At 49.1% G+C, this 26,838-nt stretch overlaps 1 protein-coding gene and 1 long non-coding RNA gene across 4 annotated transcripts in view; one reads left to right on the top strand and one right to left on the bottom strand.

Moving 5' to 3' along the window:
- Positions 1-592: 592 nt before the first annotated feature.
- LOC148687070 (uncharacterized) lies at positions 593-897 on the top strand. Its single transcript, XR_015948512.1, has 2 exons — positions 593-731; positions 812-897. It is a non-coding gene; the product is annotated as an uncharacterized LOC148687070 (long non-coding RNA).
- Positions 898-1,804: 907 nt separating this feature from the next.
- PBX2 (PBX homeobox 2) overlaps positions 1,805-26,838 on the bottom strand; it is a 38,416-nt gene continuing 13,382 nt past the window's right edge. The window contains exons 3-9 of one of the 3 annotated variants that reach the window (XM_088663623.1): positions 15,743-15,987; positions 14,449-14,639; positions 8,086-8,221; positions 7,777-7,825; positions 7,180-7,268; positions 5,484-5,570; positions 1,805-3,349 (exon numbers count right to left, since the gene is read on the bottom strand). In XM_088663623.1, coding sequence (XP_088519749.1) covers positions 3,257-3,349; positions 5,484-5,570; positions 7,180-7,268; positions 7,777-7,825; positions 8,086-8,221; positions 14,449-14,639; positions 15,743-15,987 — 890 coding nt within the window. In that variant the 3' untranslated portion in view covers positions 1,805-3,256. Of the gene's footprint in view, positions 3,350-5,483; positions 5,571-7,179; positions 7,269-7,680; positions 7,826-8,085; positions 8,222-14,448; positions 14,640-15,742; positions 15,988-26,838 lie in introns of all 3 variants that reach the window. The other 2 variants (XM_035107081.3, XM_088663622.1) reach the window with 2 other exon arrangements.

Below are 26,838 nucleotides of genomic sequence, written 5' to 3'. Positions count from 1 at the left end.
TGCTTTGGATCCATTCTGTGTGGTGGTGTGTGGTTTTTACTAGATTTACTACATTTACTTTACTAGATTTTCCTTGTCTCCCTTCTTAGCATCTGCCTCTCATTCAAGTCATTCGCTTCCCAAGCAAAACTATTTACACACTCATACCATTTCTTTCCATCACAGTGGGGGAAACGCCTTACTGAATTCTGGATAAAACGGTCCTTTGAAATACAAACTATACCAGCTTCCCAAGCATCGGTAGCGACCCCTTTGGGCTGGAATTCATAGGAGCAAAGGGAGGGTGGGTGAAGGAAATCAATGAACATGGGATACTGGAGTAATGCTTTCGGTTTGTTCAAATCCTCCATATTTGCATTGGGCTGAAGGAAAAATGGAAGCATCAACTTGAGTGAGCTTTTCTGCACAAATCAGGATTCTGGAGCAGGTGGTGGTTGCACAACAAATGACTTTTCCTACTTTGTTCCTAAACCTCCCCTCGTATCTGTCCCTTCCTTTGAAAGACTATTGCGCTGCCAGAGCATTTAACCAGAATACGCTGGTCCCTGGCAAAATGCGGTTTCCCTGGCTGGTACTGTAGCACTTTTCTTGTTTTTCCATCCCTTGCAGATCTGCCACAGAGACTCTACCCAGTTGCAGAGGACTCTGGGAGTGTTCCTGGGGCATCTGATTAATCCACACCCAATCAAGCCATCACCAGATGTGAATTGAGAGAATATACCTTCAACCAAGCCTGCTGCCCACCCCCCAATACTCTTTTGACTGGTGGTGATGGTGGACAGATTCCCTTTCAAGGACACCCATCCATCAGGACCTACTTTCCTACCACAGGGGCTTCAAACACCATTTTAAACCACACATTACATTAAGTCCCATCAATTAACCTGATGGGTTTTTTTTAAAAAAACAAAAACTGCAAGCAGCACTCTTGCCAATAAAAAGCCCCCCTGAAGTAATTTCAGTAATGGAAGCTTTCCTTCCAAGGCAAGTAGACATTTTTGGGGTGTGGTGGGGGATTTTTTGGAACCAGTCACTGCTCCACATGTCTGTTTTTAAAAGAGAAGAAATGCAATGGAGCATTTAGCATAATGTACAGTGGTACCTCTGAGGGGACCCAGGTGGCGCTGTGGTTAAACCACTGAGCCTAGGGCTTGCTGATCAGAAGGTCGGCGGTTCGAATCCCTGTGACGGGGTGAGCTCCCGTTGCTGGGTCCCAGCTCCTGCCAACCTAGCAGTTCGAAAGCACGTCAAAATGCAAGTAGATAAATAGGAACCGCTACAGCGGGAAGGTAAACGGCGTTTCCATGTGCTGCTCTGGTTTGCCAGAAGCGGCTTTGTCATGCTGGCCACATGACCTGGAAGCTATACGCCGGCTCCCTCGGCCAATAATGTGAGATGAGCGCGCAACCCCAGAGTCGGTCACGACTGGACTTAATGGTCAGGGGTCCCTTTACCTTTACTGTAGTTCGTCCCGGATACACAGCATATTGATTTGACAGACTTAATGGGAAGGGATACTGCCATGCCCAACCTGTATCTCCACTATTCTGTAAACTCCCTTTAAAATATATATTTAAAGGTCATTTTTCTCCATTTTGCATGAGATTAGGGCATGCACAAATATCACACAAAGAGGACTGTGACATTCAGAAACCTATCTGATTGTGCTGGGTCAGACAAGGCAGAAAAGCCCTAAAGATGGTGATGGCGTGGAGAAAGGGAAAAGAACTTAACAGGGGGGGGGGGAATCAAGAATATAAGAGACAGCAGAGAAAAGCTCAAGAGAGAAACTGCACACACAGTTACAATGGGATAAACTGAAATAGAGGCAAAAAAACAAAACAAAAAACCAAACCAGCTCAGAAAGCAAGAGATTTGTCAGAAAGAAAAGCAGACCCCCCACCCATAATGCAGCTACAGTATACAGCATGTGTAATGTGGGGTGAGCTGGGCTCTCTTAGCCCTATGGCTTCCCCAACAACTCATTCCAGAGCTTCTAGTCCTGCCTAGGAGATAAGAAGTTTGTGCTTATTACTACTTCCCCTCCCCTATTATCCTGAACCGCCATTTTGGAAAGCCAGCCCCCACTGTCTTTCTGATAAAAGGTACCATGGTATGTTCTGTCTCTTTAGCGGGGAACCTTTGGCTCTCCAGATGTTGATGAACAACATCTCCCATCAACCTCAGCCAGCATGGCCAACAGCTGCAGCCCAACAACCGTTGGAAAGCCAAAGGTTCCCCACTTCTGGCCTAATGGAAGGGCACCAGTCTGTAACATCTTGGGCCCCTCATAACTTCACTTCAGGGCTATATCCCCCTTCTGATTCAGATGGTAGCCATCTTAGATCTTCATACCCAGGGAACCTATTCACTGAGAGGTATAACGGTTTCTTCAGCCTAGGTGAGGGTTTCGCCTTGGCTCCACACAATCTTGCAGCGAGGCCCTTGTATCGCCTTACATGTTCGTTTTCCGCCAAAATAATTTCATAAGGATGTTGGTGTCTCTGGTCAGCACCAGCAAAGGAGATGCCCACCTTGAGTCCAGACAGGATCCGTGCCTGATTTCCCCTCTCTCTTTCTCTCTTTCATATATACAAGCCATGTTCAAATCTCGACAGGAAGACACCACAGTTTGCTATCTTGGAATCATCCCATCATGGAGAGATGCCAACTTAAGCCCTCTTCGGCCAACGTCTCTGCTCACCCTACTACCAAGAGACCCGTTGGTGCTGCCATCTTGAATCGTAATCCCACGATAAGCAGTCTAGATGCCATCTCGAAGCCCCTCAGGCAGGCGTGCTTATCTACAAGGCTGAGCCAGCAGATTATGATATCGCATTGCAGGTACATTAGCTCCTTTGCCTAGCCCCTCCAAGCAGATGGACCGCTTGAGATAGCCCCTCCCACCCGCTCCCCACCCCACCTCCCACCGTCTTGGGTCCCCTTCACCGCTTCTAGAGTTGCATCTTGCTTATTAAGAGGTGCCGTTCAGGATCATGGAAGGATCTTGGATCACAACAGGTGCCATCTTGAATTCATCGTCCCCATGGAGTGTTGCCACCTTGAATGCCAAGAGATGCTGTGCTTGCCTCCCTCCCCTGCCCCGGCACTGCGGGTGGTGCAGTGATCTCATGCCAGGTGGGAGAAAAGACGTGTTCTTTCCCTGCCCAGCCTAGTTCAGCACTAGGGTTAATCCCCCCCCCCCTCACTGGAGCCAGGAAGAAAACGACAGAGGAGGGAGCGCAGCCCAGCAGGATCAGTTGGAGGTGTCAGAGTGGACACTACCAGGACCTTCTGTTGGGGAGGTCACAGAGGATGGGGTGGCCGCTTCTTGCCAGCCACCATTGGCCTGGTGAAAAAAGGAGAAAAACAGTTGTTACCAAAAAAGTAGAGGCACGTTTCTTGCTAAGTTCCAACCTGCTAAACCTCTTTCCCTTTCCCTGGGAGCTCTCCTAGCTCCACTTTCCCAGAGACAGGGGAGTGCTTGTTCCCTGTCCGCCCCCTTGGCACCATTATAGGCCATTAGGTGCCAGCAACTTGCCCAACACTTCTCTGCGACAAAGAAACCCTAATTTTGCTATCAAAAACAGTTCTACAGCAGAAGGAAGGAAGAGTTCAGATGTGCGTGTTGACTCCTTTCATTTTACTGCATCTAATGAGCAGCCTGTGAGAACAGCAGACCACATAATAATAAATCGTTTTACTAAGCTTCCTCAAGTAAGAAAGAAAGCCTCATATTTCACGTTCTATCGAGGAAAGTGCATATACCAGAATGTAGAAGCGGGCACAGAATTCAGCTCTGCAATCATCTCAGGCTTCTCCTTTTAAAGAGGCTCCTAGGTCACACGACTCTACTTGGGAAACATGTTGGAATACTTGCTGAAAACTCAGAAGCCACTGTGGTGTTTGAAGCTACTGAATGGGGCAGGGCTCCCACTACCTTGCCTCCCCCATCACTAGCAAGGCCAGAATAAAATATTTGAATGAATTGATATTCAGCCTTTCCTAACACAGAACTGTAATTATGTTTGGCGCCGAGCACGTGCACAGCTGTGGTTCAAGTCTAGGCGAAATTTCCCCAAAGATAGTGGTTTTGTTTAGTTTTATTAGCAGCAATGTAGTTTATTGATGTGGGAGCATTCAGATATACAACAGCCACAAGCTGCTGTTACACAGTTCACCACACTGGGCAGAATCCTCTACCCTTACTTGGGCTCTTGTGAGGTCCAGGAGAGGAAAAATATCTTCAGTCCCGGAATCTCATCAAACCAAATCTTCTTCACACGCATGGCATAATTAAATGTCAGCCTGGAAGCTGTGCCATCGAGCTCAGATCGTTTGAAAAGGGGATTAGAGCAGGCATCCCCAAACTTCGGCCCTCCAGATGTTTTGGACTACAATTCCCATAATCCCTCACCACTGGTCCTCTTAGCTAGGGATCATGGGAGTTGTAGGCCAAAACATCTGGAGGGCCGCAGTTTGGGGATGCTTGGATTAGAGGGTGGATTTGCAAGGTGGAACCCAATCAGTGAACTTGCAGCAAGGGGGGCGGCTTTTGCTTACGGAAATCGGAGGGAGGCCATTTTTGCAGATATCCCCCTGCATCCCCAAAGAATTGGGAAGCCTTCCAGAATAGATGGAAGGGCTGCAGAAGGAACTGGCAAAATCGCCTTCCCCTCCTCTTCTCTTAGCAGATTCCTCCCCATCAAAAACACACCTCTGGGAGTGCTGGGACACCAAATGGATTCCACCCATAAGAGAATGGCTAGAATCCTCAACTGGTTAAATGAAATCTCCACATTGTTCAGTATCACTGAACAACCTCTGCTAGGCTATTGCATTCTTGCTCTCTGCTAGCGGCTTGACCACTGTGGAAAACAGGAGTTGGACTACGGCCCATACATTTCAAGCACCTATGATACCACTTTAAACAGCCACGGCTTTACTGAACTGTATTAATTGTTTTGATGACTCTGTCGCTGCAGTTTGCTTCATTTATACGCTATTGCGTTGGATATAATGATTGCAATATTTGGGGTTTTCCAGTGCTATTGTGATTACTGTGAGCCGCTTTTGAGCTCAGCGCTTGTTGTTGGAAAAGCAGAATGCAAATATTAAATCAAATCAAAATCAATGCCTTTTCCCCAAAATAATTTTGGGGACAGTGCTGAGAGGGGCCAGGAGACCGCAATTCCAGCTCACATAGCTTCAATTTCTGGGAACTGAGAAGGAATAGGGGTCTCCATACAACTCTAAGCACCATTAACAAACTACTGTTCCCACGAGTGCCTAAAGTAGCATCACAGTGCTTGAAATGTTTGGTGCAGATGGGGCCTAAGCGGACCTTTGTCCTAATCTAGCAGGACTCTCGTATAGTGTGAGCCCTGAAATGCATGCAGTCCAAAGCAATACATCCCAGACAGAACAAATTTACCTCTTCGGTGAGAACCAGGTGGGTCAAGTCTCCCAACATACAAACTTACCCTCATTTCTCGTGGACTGTACATCTGGCTGGCAGCCATGCTGTCCCCGTAGCCCCCTGGCCCCATCGAGTGACGCATCGATTCCACCTAGTAGTTAAGGGAAGACACATAAAAAGGGCAGAATGACAGCAGGGATGGGGAGAAGAAGATGGAAGCAGCAGTTATGTTGGGCTGAAGACTTCTCATGAAGACTTGAAGGATCGAGCAATGTGGAGTTTACTCAAAACTGTCAACTGATTTATGGCTATGTACATGCGTAGAAGCGACTTCCTATGCCGGCGGCGCCCGATTTCTGGTGCCCATACATGGGCAGAGTGGCACCAGAAACATGGCCGCCGGCAGGAGCTGCTTTCCAGGGGATTTACGGGATCTAAATCCATTCAGGAGACCAGCGGGAAATGGTAAGAAAATATGGGGGTTTCCCGGGAAAAACGGGGTACTTGGCAGCTATGTTCAGATGGCCACACACCATGTTCCCTGAAGCTGATGATGGGCCAGAGTTTCCCCACACTTGCACAAGAGCTTTAAAAATGAGAAGAGCTTTCCGCTTGCCTCCATATTCCAATTCCACCCTTTTAACTTCTCCAGAAATATTATACCAAGCCAGAAGGCCGCCATGCTTGCCATGCACCCCACCCTTCATGCAAGACAGATCTGAGCCACAACTCTCACAAGACTATATATCACAAGACAGGGGTTGCTAACAGGATGATCCCCGATGCTGTTGAACTATAACTTCCTGCATGCTTGCTGGTTAGGGTTGATTGGAGATACAGTCCAACAACATTTGGAAGTCGTCATGTTAGCCCAAGCTCAGAATAATAATAATTTATTACTTATACCCTGCCCATCTGGCTGGGTTTCTCCAGCCACTCAGGACTACTCCCAACAGAATATTAAAAACAGGATAAAACATCAAACATTAAAAACTTCTCTAAACAAGGTTGCGTTCAGATGTCTTCTAAAAGTCAGAGGGCTGACTTTTAGAATGTGAGGGCGTTCCACAGAGTGGGTGCCACTACCGAGAAGGCCCTCTGCCTGGTTCCCTGCAGCTTCACTTCTCGCAGTGAGGGAACCGCCAGAAGGCCCTCAGAGCTGGACCTCAGTGTCTGGGCTGAATGATAGGGGTGGAGACGCTCCTTCAGGTATACAGTGGTACCTCGACTTACGAACGACTCGACAACCGAATTTTTCGACTTACAAATGGGAGTAATGGCCACGCGCTTACGAATGCCTCAACATCCCCCCCAAAAAAACTGTGGTGGTTTTAGATAGGGATTTTTCGACTTACGAATTTTTAGATAGGGTTGCTTCGACTTCCAAATGTTTCTGTTTTCAATGCATTCCTATGGGAAATCGCAGTTCCAATGGCGTTTTTCGACTTACGAATTTTTCGACTTACGAAGGTGCCTTCGGAACGGATTAAATTCGTATGTCGAGGCACCACTGTACTGGGCCGAGGCCATTTAGGGCTTTAAAGGTCAGCACCAACACTTTGAATTGTGCTCGGAAACGTCCTGGGAGTTATATAGTCTCGGCAGCCACTCCCAGTCACCAGTCTAGCTGCCCCATTCTGGAGTAATTGTAGTTTCCGGGTCACCTTCAAAGGCAGCCCCACATAGAGCGCACTGCAGTAGTCCATGTGGGAGATAACTAGAGCATGCACCGAGCCGTCCCAGGAGGGAAGGGAACTGACCTGTGATGTGGGATACGAGTCTCCATTCAGACCCTGAAGGCCCATGAACATATCCCCAGAACTGGAGAGGTTGAAGGAACCGCCGGAGCCTGCCAGAAAACAGAGGAAGGGGCGGGAGCGAAAGACAGCAACAGGGTGACTGGGGGTGGAAGGCACGATTTCTTTGAGCAAAGAAAAAGGTGAGCACCACTGCAAAAGGCAACTAGCTGAAGAAGCAAGCAGAGACGACCTTGGCTACTCCAAGGCCGACAGGGGGACGCAAACACTGGTGTGTGGGGGAGCGGGGTGTGAGGGGGCACCTCGCCGCTCTGCGCCCAGAAGGGGGCGCGCACACTGACCACGGGGGAGTGGGGCAGGGGCGCTGGTGTTGGAGGGATCTCCTTCGGGAACTCCAGCGCATGTTGGAGGGGAGGGTTCCACGTTTCTCCAACCCCAGCGAGGAGGACTCCCGCACCAACATGGGGTGTAGCGGAGCTTTTTTTCGGGGGGGAGGGGAGTTACCCGCGGAGGAGGGGGTGTTGGGGGAGTCGCCCCCACTCTGTGCGGCGCTGACAGCCGTTTTCACGGCGTAAATATTGGCTTCCTCTTGGAACTTGCCGATGTTCTTCTTATAGCGGATGCGCTTGTTCCCGAACCAGTTTGAGACCTGGAAGGAGGGAGGGAGAGGGAAAGTGGGGGGGGGGGGAGGTCGAACATGAAGGGATAGGAAGCGGGGAGGGAATGAGGGGGGGGGGAAAGAGGGGTGGGGAGGGAAGGGGAGGGAAGGGGGTTATGTATTGACAGGTCAGCCAAACAATGAGCTTTTCCTCCCCTCCCCAGCCAACCCTGTCCCATACTCAGGGGCCTCTCTAGCACAGCCTGGGGCCTGCCCCCCCCACTCACCCCCCCCAACACACACCCTGGTACCTGTGAGACTGTGATTCCACACTTCTTGGCAAGCTCCTCTTTGGCCTCTTCGCTGGGGTAAGGGTTGCTCAGGTGAGAGTAGAAATACTCATTAAGCACCTCCGTAGCCTGCTTGCTGAAATTGCGCCGCTTCCGCCTGCGAGTGAAAAAAGGGTGTGCAGGGTTGGCAGAGGCAGCAATTTGGGAAGAGAAAAAGAAAGGCAGTCGGGGGTAAGCAGTGGGGTGGGTGTGCAGCATGTGGAATCCAGAAGTATTGTTTTATTTATGAAATTTGTATTTTGCCCTATACCTGCAGGTATCAGGGTGGTGGAACAGAGCTATTGTTATTTACAGTGGTACCTCTACTTATGAATAACTCTACTTACGAATGTTTCTACTTACGAATGGAGCTCCGTCCGCCATCTTGGATGAAGCTTAGATAGGATTTTTTCTACTTACGAATTTTTAGATAGGGTTGCTTCTACTTATGAATTTTTTCTCCCAATGCATTCCTATGGGATTCGACTTACAAGTTTTTTCGACTTACAAATGTGCGTTCGGAACGCATTAAATTCGTAAGTAGAGGTACCACTGTATTAAATTTGTACCCCACCCTTCCTTCAAAAGGAGCTCAGGATGCCAAGTGATAAAAACAATTTTGGGCCCCACATTTCTCTCCATAGGGTAGGACTCAAACCAATGGCTTCAAGTTACAAGAAATGAGAGTTCAATTAAACATTTGGAAAAGCTTTCTGACAGTAAGAGCTGTTCGGCAGTGAGAGGTGGTGAACTCTCCTTTCTTGGAGGTTTTTAAGCAGAGGCTGGGTAGCTATCTGTCATGGATTCTTTAGCTGAGATTCCTGCATTGCAGGGGGTTGGACTAGATCAGGGATGTCCAACCAGTAGATTGTGATCTACCGGTAGATTCCCAGCTGATCCTGGTAGATCATGGGATCCCTATCACGTACAAAAAGTTACGGGGGGGAGCTAAAAAAACTCTGCATCCTCCCCCCAAAAAGCTCAACAACTCTGGGCACTTCCCTCCTAAAACAAGCTGAACAACTCTGGGCAATCCCCCCCACCCCATGCACACTCCTCCTCCCTCCAATGACAATGGGTAGATCACTGCCAGTTTTTTAAATTTGTTTTGCAAAAAATCCGTCTTGCGAATTGTGGTTTCCCATAGGAATGCATTGAAATTTCTTTTTTTGCCCATAGGAACGCATTAATTTAATTTCAATGCATTCCTATGGGAAACCTAGATTCGCAAGATGAATTTTTCGCAAAACGAATTCGTCTTGCAAGTCACCATCAGATCGCAAGATGCATTCGCCTTGCGAAAAATTAGTCTTGCAGGGCATTCGTCTTGTGAGGTACCACTGTACAAGTATACAGAGGTTTTGCAGGAGTGCTGAAACTGGCCTCTGTGCATCCTTGGATGCACCATTCAACTTCTTCTGAATCAGAGATTTCTATGAGACAGAGAACCACTGAGGTTGCCAGAGATTGGGGAACAGGTTTTCTGTGTTGTCCCTAGATCGTTGCCTCTCTCCCAGCAAATGCAGAATTATGCCGAGAAAAGGTAAAGATTTCAAACCCAAACATTTGCTCAATTTGCATGATTTATACAGGCAGAGGAATCCTATATAATAAAGTCCCTGTGTCTCTGCATCCAGATTCCGTGTGTCCCGTTTTCCGCGCTACTGAGCATGTGCCCAACGGACACAGGGATTGGACGCAGAGACTGGATGCACACAGAGCCGGGGGGGGGGGGCTGTATGTGGTTCTCTCTCCCTCAACGGCTTCCCCTCCAAACTGCCGTTCCGCGCCTCGCCTCCCGATTAATGGCGCGAGGGGAAGAGGGGAAGGGACCGTGAGGGATCGAGACGCGAGCGCGCGTTCCCCGCCGCCGGCGGGGCATTCGTGTCCCTGCCGCCGTTCCCCACCCCCACCCCATCGCCGCATCCCCACCCCTCCTCCCACCCGGCGTGTGGCGGGCTCAGCTCTGGGTGGGTTGGGAAAGGTGAGGAGAAGGAGGCTGCTTTCCCCCCTTTTTTCTCTCCTACGCTCCCCCCCCCCCGGACGACCAGCAGCAAGCGGGTGTCACACACAAATGCTCTCTCTCTCCCCCCCCTGCCTACCGTTTCCCTCGCGGTGCAGGGTCAGAGGCAGACAGAAGCAGGGACAGCGCATGGGGGGGAGGAAGAGCAGCCCGGGGGGGAGGAGATGTTTGACAGGGAGCAGGGAAGGAGGGGCGGGTGGCAGCCGCCCGCCGCCCGCCCCTCTTTTCCTGCTCTGTGAAGCATCTCCTCTGCTACCGCGTGCCTCCGCTGCGTTCAGCAAGAAGCCGGTGGCAGCGGAGGGATGCTGCTCATTCTTCCCCACTAACCCTTCGCAAAAGCAGGCTCGAGCCCAGGGGGGGGGGGCAGGAAGGACCGCAGCAGCGGAGGAGGAGGCGGAGCAGCGACAGAGGAGCAGCGCCGGTGGCAGCCCAGGAGAGTCCCGGCACGTGTGGGTGGAGAAAAGAAGGGAGGGGGAGAGAGGGGGGAATGGGCGGGGGGAATTGCATGTTCTAGCACCCGTTAATTTAACGGGCTTCAAGATAGTAGTTAAACCAGGGGTCCCCAAACTACAGCCCGGGGCCCGGATGCAGCCCAATTGGCCTGCCAATCCGGCCCGCCACGACCCCCGCCGCCTGCTCTTACGGCGCGCAGCGCGGCAGCGCTCTTCCGGGTCGGGAAAAAAGCGCCGAAAATCCTTTGTGCGCATGCGTATGGGCCTTTCCACCCTGGAAGCGCGCCGCCGCGCCAGTAAGTGCCCGTGCGCATGCGCACGGGCACACACTCCCCGCCCACTGCCCCGCACAGGCACGCGCTCCCCCATCCTCCGGCCCGCCGCGCGATCGGCGCGGTGGGAACCGGCCCAAACACCGGTAAGTCTGGGGACCCCTGAGTTAAACTATAACTTGATGCAAAACTTTAATTAAGAGTGGACAGCTGCCCTAGAACTCATTCCCCTAACATGCTAGATTTCAACAGGTGTAGTTTTAATGTGGAGGAAGCACTGAAATATGCAATACCTTGCCTGGGGTCACGCTATGGAAAGAGCAGGGGGTCTTGCATTGGAAAGAACATTCAAGGTGAGGCAGCTGCAGGGTGGAACGGGCAGTGAAGCCCTGCTTATAAAATTCTCTCCCCAGCGAGGTTTGCCTAGAGCAGGGGTAGTCAACCTGGTCCCCACCGCCCACTAGTGGGCATTTCAGGATTCCAGGTGGGCAGTAAGGGGTTCTACGCCACATGTTACTGCAGCACTGGTGGGCGGCAAGGAAATTTTACCATCAAGGAAAAAGTGCATTAGTGGGAGGTAGGGTATAAAAAGGTTTGACTACCCCTGGCTTTTCTGTGGAAAGTGAAATTCTCTCCAAGAATGTAAGACCATAAAGAAAAGCCCTGCTGGGTCAAGCCAAAGGTCTAGGGCAGGCACCCCCAAACTTAGGCCCTCCAGATGTTTTGGACTACAATTCCCATCATCCCTGACCAGTGGTCCTGTTAGCTAGGGATCATGGGAGTTGTAGGCCAAAACATCTGCAGGGCCGCAGTTTGGGGATGCCTGGTCTAGGGGAAGCCTAGACTGAGTGCTGCAGAGCTCTTCCCACCTGCGATTCCCGGCACCCGCTACCTCTGACAATATTATTGATTTTCCCCAATGAAAAATTCAACCTGGTGGAATGTGTTATCCTGCTGTTTTTCACCCTTCTCTTTTATCAAATTGTTCGCTTAGTGTCTATTTATTATTTTTCTTTTTTTTAAAAAAACACAACTACACCCACAACCAAATGGAAATACTTATTGAAAGGCAGTGTGCAACTTAAAAAATTAACAAAATCGGGTTTCAACAGTTCTGCTCGCCACAGCAAGCCTTCCCCCCCAACTCTGAAGCTGCGGAGGGAGTGGAAGCTTTGTTCTGACCCCTGCCCCTCTCTCTGGTTCCAAGGAAGGACGAGGACTGGGTATGGCCACAAGGGTCAAGCCAGCAGACCTTGATCTCTCTTTCCTACTCCTGAGTGTCGCTAACCAGCATGGCCTGAATCCCTTCCTGATCTTTTTCACAGGGCAGAGAAGCAAAAGGAGCTCTGAACCCCTTACATAGGTAGCAGCTGCAGCTGGCATTCTTTCTGCCTCTAATAATAATAATAATAATAATAATAATAATAATAATAATAATAATTTATTATTTATACCCCACCCATCTGGCTGGGTTTCCCCAGCCACTTGGGCGGCTTCCAACAGAAATATTAGAATACACTAATTTCTTAAAGATTAAAAGCTTCCCTAAACAGGGCTGCCTTCAGATGTCCTCTAAAAGTCTGGTAGTTGTTTTTCTCTTTGACATCTGCCACTACCGAGAAGGTCCTCTGCCTAGTTCCCTGTAACTTGGCTTCTCACAGCGAGGGAACCGGCAGAAGGCCCTCGGCACTGGACCTCAGTGTCCGGGCAGAGCGATGGAGGTGGAGACGCTCCTTCAGGTATACTGGACCGAGGCCGTTTAAAGGTCAGCACCAACACTTTGAATTGTGCTCGGAAACGTACTGGGAGACAATGCAGGTCTTTCAAGCAAGAGATGTTAGGTGCTGGCAGGATGCAACAACCCACAACCAGCAGTGGTTTGTGCCCATTTGGATTGGTAGGGCAGAAGGCAAGGAGACCAACTCTAGGGGGCACCAGAGTCAACTTATCTGAGTTTTGTCTCTGTCCTTCCTGCCAAGTCCGAAAAGAAGCAATGCCATAAGAAGGGCAGGCAGTGTTAGAGACTCAGTTATATAAGCTCCTTAAACCAGGGTTACAGTCGCCAAAACAGAATGCCCAGTTGCCATTTTTTGGCAAAGATGGCTGCAAAGTTGTATTTTTCCATACAACTTTTTGGTTCCTGAAATCCATTCTTGATTGTGCTGATAAAATACAATGCATAGAATTCTACAGGATGTGTTGCTAGTGTGAGAAAGTAGTCAAGATCCAAGGATCTCCAGGCATTCATCTCCAGATGGGGGAGATGTCAGAAGCCATCATGGAGCCAAGGCACCTTCACTTGGTCGCAAGTGGCTGGAAACCAGGTGCAAAATTTTGGATGCTGGTCTAGGGGGAATCAAGGCTGAGGTTGGTGGGGCAGTGCCCCATCAGCACTAAGAGACCAGCCGACCACCCAACAGCACAATCCTTGCCTCTCTTTCCCGCAAGGGAGAACGCAAAGTGGGAACGGAGGTTTCTTCAGCTAGCGCTCAGCACAGGGATCCAGATTCCCTTTGCTGCACATTTGATGAAGCCAGAATGCGTCCCACCTGCCTTCCCTGCAGGGAAGGTTTATTTATTAAAAAATATTTACAGTGGTACCTCGACTTACAAAGACGATTCGTTCCGTGGCCGTCTTCGTAAGTCGAGGTTTTCAGATGTCGAAGCACCGCTTGTGCGCATGCACAAAGTGCAATTTCTCGCTTCTGCGCATATCGCACGCGCCGCTTTACGCAGGGGCGCGCAGTGAAAAGACTTCCAAGGTTGTCGACTTCGGAAGTCGAAACCTTCGGAAGTCGAAGCGTTCGGATGTCGAGGTATGACTGTATATGCCACTGTGCCATAAAAATATACATGTTAAGGCAATGTATATAGCAATAAAAACTTTAAACCGTATAACAAATCCCATAAGAAAGTTAAAAACAGACATCAATTAACTAGTCGTACCTTGGAAGTCAAACGGAATCCGTTCCGGAAGTCCGTCCGACTTCCAAAACGTTTGGAGGCCACGTTGGATGTTTGGGTTCCAAAGAACCTTCACAAACTGGAACACTCAATTCCGGGTTTGCGACGTTTGGGAGCCAAAACGTTCAACTCGCAAGGCGTTTGAGATCCAAGGTACGACTGTATTATTAATTGCCTCCCCTAGAAAACTCAGGAGAGGTGGGCTTTCCTTTTCTGGTAGGCAGAGGTGGCTGACTCCATCAAGCTGGCAGAAGGAACAGAACTTGGCAGTATCCACTTTTGGCATGTCCAACACAGCCAGCCAACCACTGTACACCCTTAAAGGAAAAAAAAAACCTAGCAACAGCCACTGCATGAAGCTGCAGAGCAGGGAAGAGAAAAGAAGTGGGGCCAATCCATCCGTCTCTGGTGAGAGACCAGCTTGCCTCAACTCTCATCCAATCCCATGAACTTCTATTCCGCTGGTCATTGTGAGAACTTGTGAATTTAAGACCCGGTGCCTGAGGTTGCTTTCTCCCTCTCTCTCTCTCTCCCCTCCCCATCCCTTTCAGCCACTCTGGGAGCCTTCCCGGCTAAAGGGTAAGGTAAAAACAAAAAACAAAAAAACCACTTCGGATATAGGTGAAGTAGTAACCTGGCATCGAGGAAGCGGGATCGCAGGATCATGACAGCCTCGCAGGTGCTTTGCTTCAGCTGCATCTGGATGGAGCTGAACTTCCGGTGGATGATGCTGACCATGCGCTCAATCTCCTTGGGCGACACGGGGCGCGTGCGGCTCTGCTCCCGAAGGAGGTTCATCACATGTGTCGTAAACTCGTTGCAGGCCTGACGAGGAGCAGGTGGGAAAGGGGAAGAGGCTGAGTTGGAGGAGTAGGAGCTCCAATGCACAAACCCAAGGAATATTAATACCCCCCCCAAAAAAAATCCCTGCCCCCAACTCCTAATGCAAATGTAGGGGACCTGTGCCCCACCCAGATGTTTTATTATGTATTTTTAGTTCTCCTTTTGCATTTTTATGTTGCGATCCGCCCCGCAAACTCCTGATGAAGGGTGCTATAAAAATTTAATAAATAATAGCAATAATGGTAATCACAACCTTACCTGGTTATGACCTAGAAAGCCCTATCTGGTTTTATCCCAGGCTGTCTGAAAGATCATATCTCTCTATATGAACCTGATCCTTGGGTGAGCCTCTTCTCTTGATCCCACCAACGTTGGACTCATGCTTGGAGGTGGCGAGAGAGGAAACCTATTCTGGGTTGCTCCAATATTATGGAATTCCCTCCCAAGCAGTGTTGGAAATTAGCCAGGTGCCAGGCATGTTTTGGTACTGGCATGGGTCCAATTGTGACTACATGCGAGATTTCTGGGCACCAGGTGGGCAACCACCATTTAAAAACCTCTGCCTTAAGTCCATAGGTAATACCATTTCCACTGTGTGTTTTTCTCCTTTTGCATACTGGCACAAGTGAACTGTTTGGGAGAGCAAGCTGCAATCAAGCAATGTAGTTGAGCTTATAGAATATAAGAATTGTAGAACTGGAAGGGACCCCAATGGACATCCATTTCAACCTCCTGGCAAATAGACATTCCATTGTGGTGAGTGTAACCTAGATTTAAGGTGCCGTTTGGCACCTAGTTTATACTTTTGAGTTTCCAACACTGCTCCCAAGAGAGGTTAGAAAGCTCTGTCTCCCTCCTTGTTATGTATACTAAGAACTTCCTGTTCAGACAGGTCTTTGAAAACTGCTGTGCCGCCAATCGGCTGCCAAGCAAGATGGATTTTAAACTGGCGCCCCCCCAAACGTGTTTCAATGTGGTTCCAACTACTCGTTGTTAACTGGCTTGCTTTTGCTTTTTGGAGTCCCAACATGGGATAAACGCAGGACAGGAATACAACGTATAACCAGCATCATCACTATCCTTACCTGCTCGTATTTCTCTAGCTCGGAGTGGTAGATCTGGCGGATCTGGGAGAGCTTGTTGCGGTAATCGGAGTGCTCAATGGAGTTATCTGGGGACACCCCCCCTGCTGCTGCGGCCGCTGCTGCCGCTGCCGCGGACCCACCCCCTTTCTCTGGGCCGGCCACCCCCTCGGCCAGCAGCATATTGTCCAAGCGCATCAGCTGGGGGTCCACCGGCTCCTCCTCCTGGGAGCTTCGGATGCTCAGTCCTAAAATGTAGATGGCAGGGGAAAGGAAGGAGTTAACGGTGGGGCGGCCATGTTCACACACACACACACACACACACACACACACACACACACGCAGGCATTCCCACCCCCACCCCCTTTCCTGCCCTTCCTTGGTGGGCTTCCCCTCCTCCCTCCCCCTCCTGGTGCCTCCTTCCTCTTTTGTCGCTTGGCAGGAGACTAGGTCACCCCGAGGTCGTTGCTACGGTGACGGCGGGCCCAGAAAAGGGGTAGCAACTTTTGGCAGACAAGACACAGAGATATTTGGGGGGGGGGAGCGGAGAGAGAAGAAAGAAAGAAAGAAAGAAAGAAAGAAAGAAAGAAAGAAAGAAAGAAAGAAAGAAAGAAAGAAAGAAAGAAAGAAAGAAAGAAGGCTGAGGTTGAGCCAAAGAAGCAACATATTGAGGATCCCTAGGAGAGAAAGGAAAAAAAGAGGGGCCCCTAACTTTACCCCCCCCCCCCAGCACCACCTCCAATGTCAAAGCTGCCTCCTTTTCGGGAATGGCCCTGCTGTTTTGGCTTTGAATTGCCACCTGATCCGCATTTTCCAAGGGGCAGCCACGAAGGGAAAAGAACCAAGACTCTGGTCCGGCCCCCTAGACTTGATTTATTATGGCACGAACTTTCAGGCCCTAATTATTTTGCTAAGTCTCTCTAAGGCAGGGGTAGCGAGCTCAATCCGGCCCACTGAGCGTTTTCTGCTCTCTCTCCCCATCCCAAAGACCCTACAAATGTTGGCGATGGAAGCAAAGTCACACAAAAATTCAAGAAGGGTGGCCGATCATTCCACCCCACCCTGACCATTGATATGATCAAATATCAATCATTCGACAAGCAAAGAGGGGAGCGATAGCCCTCTTCCCTGCATGCGGCCCCCGCCCCGCAAGGTTAGCGGGGCCCCTGGTGTCGCAAGACTCTTTGTTGATCACGCATATATTTAGCACCCGGGTGTCTTCACCTGCCAAACCAAATGTCTGTAGGTCAGGCTGCCCCGAAAACACAGCACAGCAGCAGGGGGGCCAGTTTAATGTTTAAAAAAGGAGTAACACGGGCTGCCAACTAGCCAGAGCAACAACAAAACCCAAAGCGAGAAACCACCTTGCCTACTCCTGTCCCTTTAAGAGAACTTTGCTGGGCAGAAATCCATGGCCCAGCGCCAGACAGGATCTCCTGGCCCATAGCTGCGCCTCAAAGTCCTGTTAAAGAGACCAGCCACGTTCACACCGAATAGCTAAAGCACTCTCAGACCACTTTAAACACTTGTGACTCCCCACTTCCCCAAGAAAGCTGGGAACTGTAGTTGGTTACTGGGAAGAGGGACAAGCTCTTAAACCACTCTGGAAATTAGTTACAGGTAGGTTAGCCGTGTTGGTCTGATGCAGTCAAAACAAAATTAAAAAAATCCTTCCAGTAGCACCTTAGAGACCAACTAAGTTTGTCATAGGTATGAGCTTTCGTGTGGAAATTGTAGCTCTGGGTTGCAGGAAGCCATGGCTGTTTAAAGTGGTATATTCCCCTCCCAGAGCTACAATTCCCAGAGTGTCTTAACAGCTCATCCCTCTTCCCAAGTACAGCTGGGGATTCTAGCTCTCAGCACCCGTAACCAACTACAATTCCCAGGGTTCTTTGAGGGAAGCCATGACTGTTTAAAGTGGCATCTATTGTGGTGCTTTAAACAGGTGGCGTTGAGGTGGCTGCAGGCCCTAAATATGGCAAATGTAGCTTTTGGGAAGCAGTTGGGATAACATAGTAAACTCTGATAGGTAGCCGTGTTGGTCTGAAACAAAATAAAATAATTCCTTCCAGTAGCACCTTAGAGACCAACTATGTTTGTCATTGGTATGAGCTTTCGTGTGCATGCACACTTCTTCAGATACACACTTTTTTTTGGGGGGGACACTTTGAAAAAAACACACGACAGAGTGTTTGACAAACTGCAGAGATTAGGCGGTGGAGTTACCAGACAGGCCTAAGTGAGAAAAGCAACCATACCAGCTATTTTGCACACACCCCAACTCCTCCAAAGTCTCCCCTCCAATGCAGGAGGCAAAATGGGGGCTTGGAGCCAGGGAAAATACTCTTCCATCTGGTCAGGCCTCAAAGTCCCATGTGAGCCACAGAAAAGGACAGAAGGAAATTGGGAGGCAGACTAAGTGCCCTCTCCCATGGGGAGTGGGGCTTGAGATATTTTGATGCCCAAGGCCAATATGCCCACCCCAATATGGCAAAACTCCCCCCCCCCTCATACATATTAACATGGGGCAGGATTGGGACGAGGCGGCGGGAGGGCTTTCACAAAAATGACTAGCCGTAGGCACAGCCACCGATTCCAGTCCTTTTCAGCCAAATCCTGGCCCCACTGTAGCATTTTTCTAGAACCCTAACTAAGGGGGTTCCACAAAAGGGAGCCTCTCTGCTCCATAATTCAAGCAATTCTTTTGCATTGAGAATGGAAGAAGCTGGCAGTTCTGGCCAGCAGCCCATCGAGTCCAGCATCCTGTTCTCACAGTAGCCAACCAGATACCTATGGAGAACTTGCAAGCAGGACCTGGGTGCAGTAGTTCGCTCCTCTCCTGCGGTTTCCAGACACGTTCATAAGCATAAGGCATAAGACGATGTTAGCCACCATGGTTCGTAGCCGTTGGTAGCCTTATTCACCAATAATTTGCCTAATTGTCTATTAAATGCATGCCTTTTTTAAAAAAACAAGGCAGTCCCTACAGAAGCATGAGGTGGGGAGATGCACCACTGACAACTGCTTGAAACACTGGTACGGTAAGCGCATCTGTCAAATGCACTGGCAAAGGCCGGGGAAAACTGAACTCATCCCATGGGAGAAAATCCTGTAGCCAAGTACTTGGGTTTTTTGTTCGTTTTGTGCTTAACACAGTTCTAATAAGATTATAAAGAACTATACAAAGTATTATACTGAATACAGCGACTTTAACCTGACAAGATGTAGAGAACAGCATTTTGAAAACTGCACAGTTGTCCAGGATTTTTCCAAAACAAAACAGATAAATATCACTTGACTCAGGAAGGGGGGGGGGGAGAGGAAAACCGTTGATCCTTCTGGCACCTCTCATAAGTTTCCAAAGTCTTGTTTTTACAGGACATTTGTGCACACCCCTGTGCCTTTCACCCAACCCTCTTTTTCTGGTGGAAGAGGTTTGGTGGGTTTCTGAAGCAACACAAAAAATATGTTTAATCCGTGGGAGAACTGGGAAGAGCGACCCAATTTGCAAACTGCCTATAACACTTGTCAATGGAGTATTGCCTTATAATACCCATAACTGCCCATAATACCAGACCTTCAGGTGGTGTGGCAGATTATAAGGAGAGAGAGAGAGAATGAATATGCTTTTCATACAGAAGGACCCTAGCTCAATCCCCAGCATCTATGGCTAAAAGGCTCAGGGTGGAGGTGATGGGAAAAACTTTTGCTTGAGATCCCAGAGAGCTACTGCCAGTCAAGAGGTGGCAATATTAGGCTAAACAGACCAATAGGCTTACCTGACATAAGGTAGGCACTCTCATTGAAACAGTAGTTCGCCCCTGTATTAACTTCTATTATAAAGTACCCGAATTCTGCTCCTTGAGCGTTCATTTCAGAGGGGAGCGAATTCGCTGCTGTTTCCCTACAGTATTTTTCTCTGGCAGTGAAAACATATTTCTTTTTTTTGGGGGGGGGGAATATATCCTTTTCTGCTAGTGTGCAGGAGGGTGAACAAGGTTCAAAGTCCCACCCATATTTGGGGATGAATTGCAAAAATAAGTAAATAAAGTAAGTAAGTAAGGGGGCTATCCAGCTACATCACCGAGTTATTTAAGTGCAAGGATTTTAATGGATCTGCCGCGAATTTGAATGATGTTAAACTATCACCCAGTGCATGTTTATTGCAGCTGCTATTTTTATACCTCACTATAATCACAGCTGTGTTATCAACACAGGACAAACAGGCACCCCTTTTGCAGTGAAGATTTATGAGCCTCTTGAGGCCCATTCTGGCATTCTAATCGTCTGGGAGATTACGATTGCCCCAAGGGAGAGTGGGGCACTAACTCTGCCCTCCCCTAGTCACTTTCCACCAGCTGAAGGCAAAATACCTGCAGCAGGGGAGACTGCTCTACTCATCTAGATCCCCTACACAATTTACCGTAGGACCCTGGACAGTCAGGGGTCTAAATCAAACAGAGAAACAGAAAAAGCAGAAAATGGGGGGGGGGGGGAACTACCGTGTTTCTCCCAAAATAAGACGTGCCTATAAAATAAGCCATGGCACGATTTTCTTGAAGCAACAAAATATGAGACATACCCCAAAAATAAGCCGTACTGGGGTAGTGGTGGGAGCAGGTCTTGATGGTGCTTCTGTGACAAAGAGTAAAAGGAAGATGCCTGTCCTTGCCGGAACCACCACGTGGAGCTCAGACCGAGCAGGAGCCGGCGAAAGTCGCAGCACCCCGACCCAGCGGTATCCGGCAAGGGCAGAGGCGCGCGCTGCGCCGAGGTCCGGCCCCGCGGGAGCCGGCAAGGGCAGAGGCCCGCACTACGCCGAGTCCCGGCCCCGCGGGAGCCGGCAAGGGCAGAGGCGCGTGCTGAGAAGATCAAGGACTCAGCAAGAGCCGCAGTTGCAAAACTCTGACTGTGAAAGCTCTGTAAGGATACCAGCCCAGTTGTTGTACCATACTTAATATTAAAAAAATAAGACATCCCCTGAAAATAAGCCGTGGTGTGTTTTTTTGGAGGAAAAATAAATATAAGACGTGTCTTATTTTAGGAGAAACACGGTATCCACTTCAGAAGTTAATACTCCAACTAGCAGAGGGCAATGGGAAGTGGGGAAGGTACAGGAAGGAGTATAGCTTAAGGGCAGAACGTTTGGCTTGTGTGCAGAACATCCTAGACCAGGGCCGTCTCAAGCACATCGGGCGCCCTGGCGTCATGGTGCGGAGATCGCTCCGGCGCCCCCCGCTCCACCCCGTTTCTTGCCGCGGCTGGTGGGCGGGCGCAGCGGGGCTGCCACGCAGCTCCGTCGCGCGCCGCCCCCTGCCGGCCCGGCACCCTGGTGCCCTGCGCCACCCAGCCTACCCCTAGAGCCGGCCCTGTCCTAGGCAGTGTAAGAAACTCAGATACTCTCATCGCCAAATGACACCTTAAACGTGGGTTACAATTGCCACAATGGAATGTCTAGGGGCTATTATTATTTTCATTTCTATACCACTTTATATTTTAAAGAACAAATCTCAAAGCGGTTTACATTAAAACACCAAACAAAACAACCCAGAATAAAACAAATTCAAGCTTCAAGAAAAATATATTTCGCATCCTTCTCTAAGTGACATTTTGCTTCCCCCAGTCACCAGCCTGGCACATAGAGATTTCCATGTGGTCGCAACTGGATCCGCACCCGTCACAAAACACGCCTGGCTAATTTCTAACACTGGTCCCAGGTTTGATCCCCAGCATCTCCCTTTCCTGCAACCCTGGAGAACCACTGCCGTTCAGTGTAGACCTGCAATTCCCAAATATTTCCCCTTAGAAATTGCTGAGGACCACTAAATGATTTTTCTGACTGTTAAAGTAGCTGTAATGCACTGCGTGGTTTTCAACGGAGTTAAGGTTCAAACTTTTATCTCCAGCCTCCCATTAACTTGGCTTCCGATCTTCTCCACTTTTCTCAAGTGCTTCCTCCCCCTGTTATTTATTGTTTTTATTTACTGAATTTATATACTGCCCTGTACCTGGGGGTCTCAGGGCAGTTCACAGAATAAAATCAAGATATAAAACCACAAAATACCTAATAAAAATAAAAAAACAACCCAATAGTCCCCCCCTCCAAAAAAAAAAAACACCCACCACATTTTAAAAGGGCATAGGATGTAAATCAGATCAACCAAAGGCCTGGTTAAAAAGGAACATTTTTGCATGGTGCCTAAGGGTGTGTGATGAAGTTGCCAGGTGAACTTCCATGGAAAGAGCATTCCACAGACAGGGAGCCACTGCAGAGAAGGCCCCGTTCTTGTGCTGCCACTCTCCGGACCTTCTCAAGGAGGCGGCACAGGAAGGAGGGCCTCAGAAGATGATCTCAGTGTCACTTTCCCCATGTCACTTCCGGGCCATCCTGTGCACCTTTCCAGAAGATTTCTGGATTCCAAGAATGACGAAGCAGCAGAAGAGCCCATCATCCTTCACAGACACGCTGTGGACCTCCTGAATGAAACTCGTGGGCCACAGCGTGTAAACCAATGATCTAAGGCAGCACCTTTTGCTCCTAGCCTGCTCTCCCTCTTTCCACCCATTGCATGAGGTGTTAGAACACATGGATGGGGCTTACACCAAAACCTCCAGTTCACAGTCCCCCCAAGGTGAAGAGAGGATCAGCTATCCCATAATCCCGTACACCAGTTAAGAATGCATGCAGGGACATTACTTTAGGTCTCTGCGATGTTCCCACTTGGTCCTAATAAAAGGTATTTCCCCTGCTGCTCCCTTTTTAAGAAGATGCTCTATAAATAGCCACCTCTCTCTGGCTGCGAAGATAAAATCCAGACCCATCCCGACTGTGTTTTTCAAGCATCCTTGGGGAGGTAGCTGCAAACGACCGCTGGACTTCCAGCAGTAATTCAACACCAAACTATGGCTGAGTGTTAACAGCTGAGGAGGGGCAGGAACGCCCAGTGGAGGCTGAGCGATAACTATCAGTGTGAATCTACCTCTGCCGGAGGCTTCCCCAACCTGGCGCTTCAAACTACAACTCCCACCAGCTCCGGCCAACATGTTTTACCTAAAAGCACGTTATTTTGGGTCCCTGTATCTTAATAAAATCCAGGTTCAGGTTTTTCGTAAGAGCTGGTTTGAAGTGCCTCACATGGATTATCTCAGTATTGCTTTCTACAGACCCTACAAATTTTGTTGGCAACCATCAGTCTCAAGATACAATGGACTGCGCCACTGAGGGTGAAGTCAAACTGCTGTGATTTACGTATTATACAATTGCGGAGTCGGAAGGGATCCCAAGAGTCATCTAGTCCAACCCTCTGCAATACGGGAACAGTAAAACTATGTCAACTGCTTTGATATTCTTTTTGTATGTGGAGGGAGGGCTGGGGGATGACAGAGGTTTGTTTATACAGTTCAGATTACTGTTAGAGGCTTCACAAACCATGGTTTATGGAGCTGAAGGGTCTCGGGGCTGAACACTCCTCCCCTCCACCTGAACCAGGGAACTCCGGTTTAAAAACAAGCCAGGATCTTTGTGCCAAGTGCGACAGGAGGAAGAGAGGAATGAGCTCTCTCCACACCAATACTCATTCCTGTCTTCACAGGCCGCAGTTTATGTTGCCCCAAAGGCCCATCTGAACTGGGAGTTAATGACCAAGCACTAAATTTCTTCAGGAAAGTCCCTAGCCTAAGCTCTTTGCCACTCCAGCCAAGCCTTTTCACAACGTCTCCTTGTAATAAATCAATTCTGCTCCCTTGGAGGTTTTTAAGCAGAGGTCAGGTGGCCATCTCAACTCCCCTCCCCCCCCCAAAAAAACCCTTTTTGCTTCTTGTTTCCCCACAGCATTTGCCTGCAGTTCCCCCTTTTCAGGTTCACAGAATCATAGAGTTTGAAGGGACCATACGGGTCAGCTAAGTCCAACCCCCTGCAATGCAGGAATCTTTTGTCCAATGTGGGGCTCGAACCCACAACCCTGAGATTAAGAGTGTCATGCTCTACCTGTTACAACCTAGCCTCCCTCACAGGACTGTTGTGTGGACAAAAAAGGAGTGGGGCAGAGGGGGAACCACCTTTAGCTCCTTGGGAGAAAAGGGGGGGACAGAAATGGAATAATAACTAAATACCTAAATGTTAAACTGCACTAAGTCCTACCCCACCCCGCCCTGCCTATTTCTGCCTGGCCTCTCATGTCGGACACCCAAATTATTCACACATGACCACACTCTCCCAATTACAGGCCTATAGGACCTGTTTTATGTTAAATCAAAAGAGGTGCGTTGATTTAAACAGGCCCAATTTGCATTTATTTTGTTTTATTGCAACTTGCAGCCTTTGCAGCTGCCAGATCTCCTCAAGGGCGCCATTTCACAACCGCAGCTGCCAAGGGCACCAATTTAACTGCCAGGTTTCACAGGCTAAAGATAAAGATGGGAACAAGTGAAATTTAGCAAGACCCAAAGTGCCACTCTTGAACATATTCAAGATTGAACCTTTTAAAACAAAGAGTGTCCTCCATAAAACAAAAGGGGTCTCTGGCTCCTGCCTTCCACCATCCCATTCCCCCTCTCAGAAATACACTCTTCTCTGGTCTGCAGGGCGAAATATACATACAGTATATTGGAATCACAGAATTGTAGAGCTGGTCATCTAGTCCAGGCATAGGCAAGCTTGGCTCTCCAGATGTTTTGGAACTACAACTCCCATGATCCCTGACCACTGGGCCCTGTTAGCTAGGGATCATGGGAGTTGTAGTTCCAAAACATCTGGAGAGCCAAGGTTGCCTATGCCTGATCTAGTCCAACCCCCTACAATGCAGGAATCTCTTGCCCAACGTAGGACTCGAAACCACGATCCTGAGAATAAGATTCTTGTGCTCTACCAACTAAGCTATATTACCTTGTTTCGAAATCGCTTTTGGGCCGTGACTGTCGTAACGTACATGTTAGCTCAGTACTATTTTCTTTCCCCCGGGCTAGATGACCCTCAGGGGTCCCTTCCTACGATTCTATGATTTCTAGGTTCAAAAAGGTTCCACTCCAAGGAGAAGCCCAGACCAGGTGTGAGGAACCTTTGGCTCTCCCGAGGTTACCTCTCATGAGCCCCCAGCAAGCATGGTCCAGGACAAGGGATGATGGGAGTCGTAGTTCAGCAACACCTGGAAGGCTGAAGCTTCCCCACATTTGATCGAAACAAATAAATATATAAAGCCACTTCTGGGGACCTCTCACCCTTGGGCAGCTGGCCTGTCCTATCTGAGCCAAAACAAAGCCTGAGGCCTGTGCTGCTGGGCCTGAGAAGCTTCCACTGACAATAATACTTGCTCTCCAGATGTTTTGGAACTACAACTCCCATGATCCCTGACCACTGGGCCCTGTTAGCTAGGGATCATGGGAGTTGTAGTTCCAAAACATCTGGAGAGCAAAGGTTGCCTATGCCTGATCTAGTCCAACCCCCTACAATGCAGGAATCTCTTGCCCAACGTAGGACTCGAACCCACGATCCTGAGAATAAGATTCTCGTGCTCTACCAACTAAGCTATATTACCTTGTTTCGAAATCGCTTTTGGGCTGTGACTGTCGTAACGTACATGTTAGCTCAGTACTATTTTCTTTCCCCCGGGCTAGATGACCCTCAGGGGTCCCTTCCTACGATTCTATGATTTCTAGGTTCAAAAAGGTTCCACTCCAAGGAGAAGCCCAGACCAGGTGTGAGGAACCTTTGGCTCTCCCGAGGTTACCTCTCATGAGCCCCCAGCAAGCATGGTCCAGAACAAGGGATGATGGGAGTCGTAGTTCAGCAACACCTGGAAGGCTGAAGCTTCCCCACATTTGATCGAAACAAATAAATATATAAAGCCACTTCTGGGGACCTCTCACCCTTGGGCAGCTGGCCTGTCCTATCTGAGCCAAAACAAAGCCTGAGGCCTGTGCTGCTGGGCCTGAGAAGCTTCCACTGACAATAATACTTGTATTTTTCTTTATAAATCCCAATAAAAACTTTAAAAACAAAAACAAACGAACACTTCTATTTTTAATATAATGTTAACTCTGGGGTGAGGATGGCATCATGGGAGATTCAGGTGGCAGCCCCGTTTTTAAGTCTCTTTTACTATCAAGGGGCCCAGCTCAGCTTGCGTGAAGACGCCCCAGACCCCAACAAGAGAGCAACAACATATTCCCATGTATATACTGTGAGGAAAGCCACTGCGGCTCCTCCAGATGCAGGCAAGCATATGGATCTCTAAAAATAAAGGAGCCGTGGCACATTTTGCCTCCTGTGGAGGAAGCCTGGCCTTGCCTCCCACCTGAACAATGAAAGCAACAGATGCTCTTTCCAGCCCTGGGAAATGCAGCTAATTTATGTTCATCTAATTTATGTCTTTTGGGGAAGGGCTGCAGCTCAGCGGAGAAGCATCTGCGCCCAGTGCTGAAGGCCCAGGTTCAATTCCTTGGCATCTCCAGGTTAACAGGGGATGGGGAAATGCCCCCTGCCTGAAATCCTGGACAGCTGCTGCCAGTCAGTGTAGACAATACTGACCTGGGGGAGTCGGTGGTCTGACTCAGAAGGAAGCAGTTAGACTCAGAATGAAGCAGTTAGGTGGGCAAACCACATGCTTTTCTTAAATTTTAAAAAGAAGTTCTGTACAGAAGAGCAGTAAATATACCAGCAGGGAGCCTTTGGTCCTCTTGATGTTTCCAAACTACAACTCCCATCCGCCGCAAGAAGGAAAGCCAAGGATGAGGGAAGATGGGAGTTGTAGTTCAGTAAACATCCGGGAGCCCCGAGGCTCGCCACATCTGACGTGCATCGGTATGGAATCACTTTTTAATGTTTTTTTTGATAAGAAATGATTATTTGTTAAATTTATATACCGCCCTTCATCCAAATATCTCAGGGCGGTTCATGAGATAAAATAAACATCGCATGACACATAGACATGCACAACCTGCTTTTTAGAAATAGCTTTAAAACTGGCCAGGACAGGTGATGTGGAGGTGAAGAAGTGACATTGTAGGGGCCAGCCAATCAGCACAGGGCACAGCCAGCTTCTGATGTGGACAGGAAGGGATGGGTTTCCCTGACTCAGAAGGAAAAGCTGCACTCCTATACA

This window comes from Zootoca vivipara, chromosome 2 (assembly GCF_965207765.1).
Source record: "Zootoca vivipara chromosome 2, rZooViv2.hap1.1, whole genome shotgun sequence".
In the NCBI taxonomy this organism is placed as follows: Eukaryota; Metazoa; Chordata; class Lepidosauria; order Squamata; family Lacertidae; genus Zootoca; species Zootoca vivipara.
The sequence above is the reverse complement of the archived record's forward strand: the minus strand, read 5'-3'. Positions and strand labels throughout refer to the sequence as shown.